Source organism: Monoraphidium neglectum (assembly GCF_000611645.1).
Source record: "Monoraphidium neglectum strain SAG 48.87 unplaced genomic scaffold scaffold05412, whole genome shotgun sequence".
Lineage (NCBI taxonomy): Eukaryota > Viridiplantae > Chlorophyta > Chlorophyceae > Sphaeropleales > Selenastraceae > Monoraphidium > Monoraphidium neglectum.
Genome location: NW_014008218.1, coordinates 1 through 3221, shown reverse-complemented (window position 1 = coordinate 3221; position 3221 = coordinate 1). Strand labels below are relative to the sequence as shown.

The following is a 3221-nucleotide window of genomic DNA, read 5'->3' as shown; positions in this document are numbered from 1 at the left end:
CGCCCGCCCCGGCCGCCTCCGCGCCTTGCGCGGCCGCGGGCTCGTCGCCGGCCCCGTCGCCGAAACCGCGCCGCCGGGCGGCCATCGCGGCGCGGCGCGCGCCGAACCGCGGGTCCCGCCAATCCAGCTCTACGCCATGCAGCCAGTAAACCAGCTGCGCCAGCGCGCCGCCGACCCGCCGCGCCAGCCGCTCGCGCGCCCTCCGCCCCCGCGGCCACCCCGCCGCGCCGCCGCTGCCGCCGCGACTGCCAGCGTCCCCGGAGCCGCCGCCCGACTCCCTCAGTTGTCGCACGGCGACCATCAGGCGATCAAACGCCGCCTGCAGGAACGCCGCCGCATCTTGGGCCGACGCGGACTCGAAGCTCGGCGCCAGATGCGCCAACAGGCACTCTGAGAGCCCAAGCGCCGCCCGTGCGCCGCCGGGGGCGGCCGACGCGGGGTCGATCTGCTGCGCGACGAGCGCGGCCGCGGCTGAGGCCGCGGCGAGCGCGCGGCCGCGGTGCTGGCGGACGCTGAGGCGGCTCGCGGCGGCGCCGGAGGAGCCCCGAGCGCCGCCGCCCCCGCTGGCCGCTCCCGCGGCCGCGCCCGCTGCTGGCGCGCCGGGCGGCTCGGCTGTCGACACGGGAGCCACAGAGCTGCCGGCGCCGCCGCGACCACCAGGCTTCCCCTTCGGCTGCTGCTGCTGCTGCTGCTGCTGCTGCCGCTGCTGCTGCACCAGCGCAGCCAGCTCCCAGCCCAGCTGCAGCTGCACCGCTCGCAGCAGCGGCAGCAGGGAGGGCCCGTGCCCTGCCGGCGGCTCGCCCACTGCGGCCAGGGCCCCAGCCTCACACTGCTGTGCCCCTTCGTTCAGACCGTCCTGCAGCCCTGCGGGGCCAGCCGCCGCAGTCGCAGCTGCTGGAGCCCTCGCATGAGCCGGGCCCGGCTGCTGAGGTCTCGAATGTGGGAGCTGAGGCGCGTCCATGCCCTTCTGCTGCTGCTCCTCCTGCTGCTCCTGCTGCTGCTCCTGCTGCTGCTCCTGCTGCTGCTGTTGCTGCTGCTGCCGTTGGGACGGCGCGGGTGGCAAAGGTCCCAAGGTTCTGGCAAAAGCCACAAACTCTTTCAACGCTTGCAGCAAGGCGTCCAGCTCCGCGGCACTCGGCGCGTGCTGCTGTTGCTGCTGTTGCTGCTGCTGTTGCTGCTGCACATGGCCCGCCGCGGGCGCAGCAGGCTGCGGCAGCAGCTGCTGCAGCAGGGTAAGGTGGCAGCGCAGCTGCAACGCCTGGAAGCGCTCCCGCTCCTGCTGCTGCTTTTGCTGCAGTGGCGTCGCCTTCTGCTGCTGCTGTTGCTGCAGTGGCGTCGCCTGCTGCTGCTGCTGTTGCTGCTGCTGCTGCTGCTGCTGCTGCTGCTGCTGCTGCTGCTGGTGTTGCCCCCCCTGCTGCTGCTCACCCGGCTGCCGCTCCGCCGTGACGCCTGGCGTCGACGGCTCCAGCGACAACGGCATGGCGCCACGTTCTGAGAGGCCCATTGCAGCCGCCGCATCTGCCGCTTGAGCGACGCGCGCAGCGGCGCTGCGGGCGGCACGCAGCAGCAGGCGCAGCGCCTTGAGTTGCACGGGCAGCAGCGGTCCTGGCAATGAGGTTGGGGGTTGCGCAGAGGAGCCGAGGGTGTAGTGGGCAACAGGGGCAGGGAAAGTCAGAGTGTGGAAGCGGGTGGGGTAGCGAAGTGGCAGAGTGGGATCCTGCACTCGCCATGGCAAGCGTCCGTGCTCGCCCAGGCTTGACCATGATTGCACGCAAGCGCATGCGCGGGATATGCACGCGCGTGCGCACAACCACACACATACACGCTCACTCTTTCTCAACACACGCAAACACACGCGCAAACACACGCGCAAACACACACATACACAAACACATGTGTACACACCCACTCAACCACCCCCTCACCTCCAACTCCAAACCTGCCCTCACATACGTGCAAACATACAAATGCACACACAGCACCGCGATCACCTGGAGCATGAAAACTGCAAGCATCAAGAGCATGCGCACACAACTTTGTTTGAAGCATCCACCCCGCATCCTGCAACCCACCGCTCTGCCCCAAGCAGTGGCCCTCCAGCTTCCGGATCGCCGCCTCAGGCCGCGCGGAGACGAGCAGCGCCTCCGCCTCTGACAGCAGCAGGGCAAGCTGCATGTTGTGCAGCCGCTCCAGAACCTCACTCTCATCTGGCAACAGCGCCGCGGGCGCCGCAGCAGGAGCGGCGGCGGCGGCGCCCGCGCGCTCGTCCTCGCTCTGCGCCCCCCCTCGAGCGCCAAAAGCGGCGGCCAGCGCGGCGGCGGGCGCGGCGCGCCGGTCCCGCAGCTCGCGCCGCCCCCGCTCGCGGCGGCAGAGCAACAGGCACAGCTTGTATGCATCCCCCGCGGCGCGAACGTCACCCTGCGCCTCGAGCAGGCGCCCCCCGGCCCACGCGTGCCGAGTCAGCAGCCGGTCCTGTTCGATCGGGTCGAGGGCCGCGTCTAGCGCACGTAAGCAGCGCGGAGCGGCAGCGCGGCCGCCGACCGTTGGCGCGGCCGCGGAGGGGCCTGGTGCAAAGGGCGCCGCGAGCCGCCGCCGCTTTGGCAGCCGCTCGCAGCCGCCCTCGGCGCACGCAGCGCCGGCAGCGGGGCTGGGGCCGGCGCTGGCGCCGGCGTGGGGGGGCCACGAGGTCGGCATCGGGGCCGCGCTTGACAGCGCCTGCCACGTGCGGCCGTGATACCAGGTTGCAACATCGCCACCAGACTCGCCACGCCGTCCGCTGCCCCCGTTCTCCGCTTCACCGACTAGCGTCAGCGCAGGCGCTGCCGCTGTCAGCAGCGGCCCTTGCCCTGCTGGCCTGTTGTCTCTGTCGCTGCGCATGCTGGCAGCTGCATCAGGCGGCACTGCGGCTCCAGCCAATGGCCACCATGCGTCTCCGCAGGCCGGCACAGCTATTGAGGCATAGACCAGATTGAGCTGTCGTTCTGCCAAATCAAAAAGGGCTGCTGCTTCTGTGTCCATCGCACAAGGGGCGGCCCCACCCCTCCCGCTGCTGCCGCCGGCGCCCCGCCCGCTGCCGGCTCCGGCGCCGCGCCCGCTGCCTGTGCCGCCCCTACCCCGGCCCCTGCCGCCGCCGCTTCCTCTGCCGCTGCCGCTGCCGCCGGCGCTGGCGACGGCGCCGCCGCGGCCGCTGCCACCAGCGCCTTCTTCGCCGCGGCCGCGCC

General features: G+C 72.1%; 1 protein-coding gene across 1 annotated transcript; it reads right to left on the bottom strand.

Annotated features, from left to right (window-relative positions):
- Window positions 1-300: 300 nt before the first annotated feature.
- MNEG_15534 (hypothetical protein) lies at window positions 301-2175 on the bottom strand (the record flags this gene model as incomplete). Its single annotated transcript, XM_014035995.1, has 3 exons — window positions 301-319; window positions 390-1605; window positions 2073-2175. The coding sequence occupies 3 exons, from the start codon at window positions 2173-2175 to the stop codon at window positions 301-303; spliced, it is 1338 nt and encodes a 445-aa protein (XP_013891449.1).
- Window positions 2176-3221: the final 1046 nt, after the last annotated feature.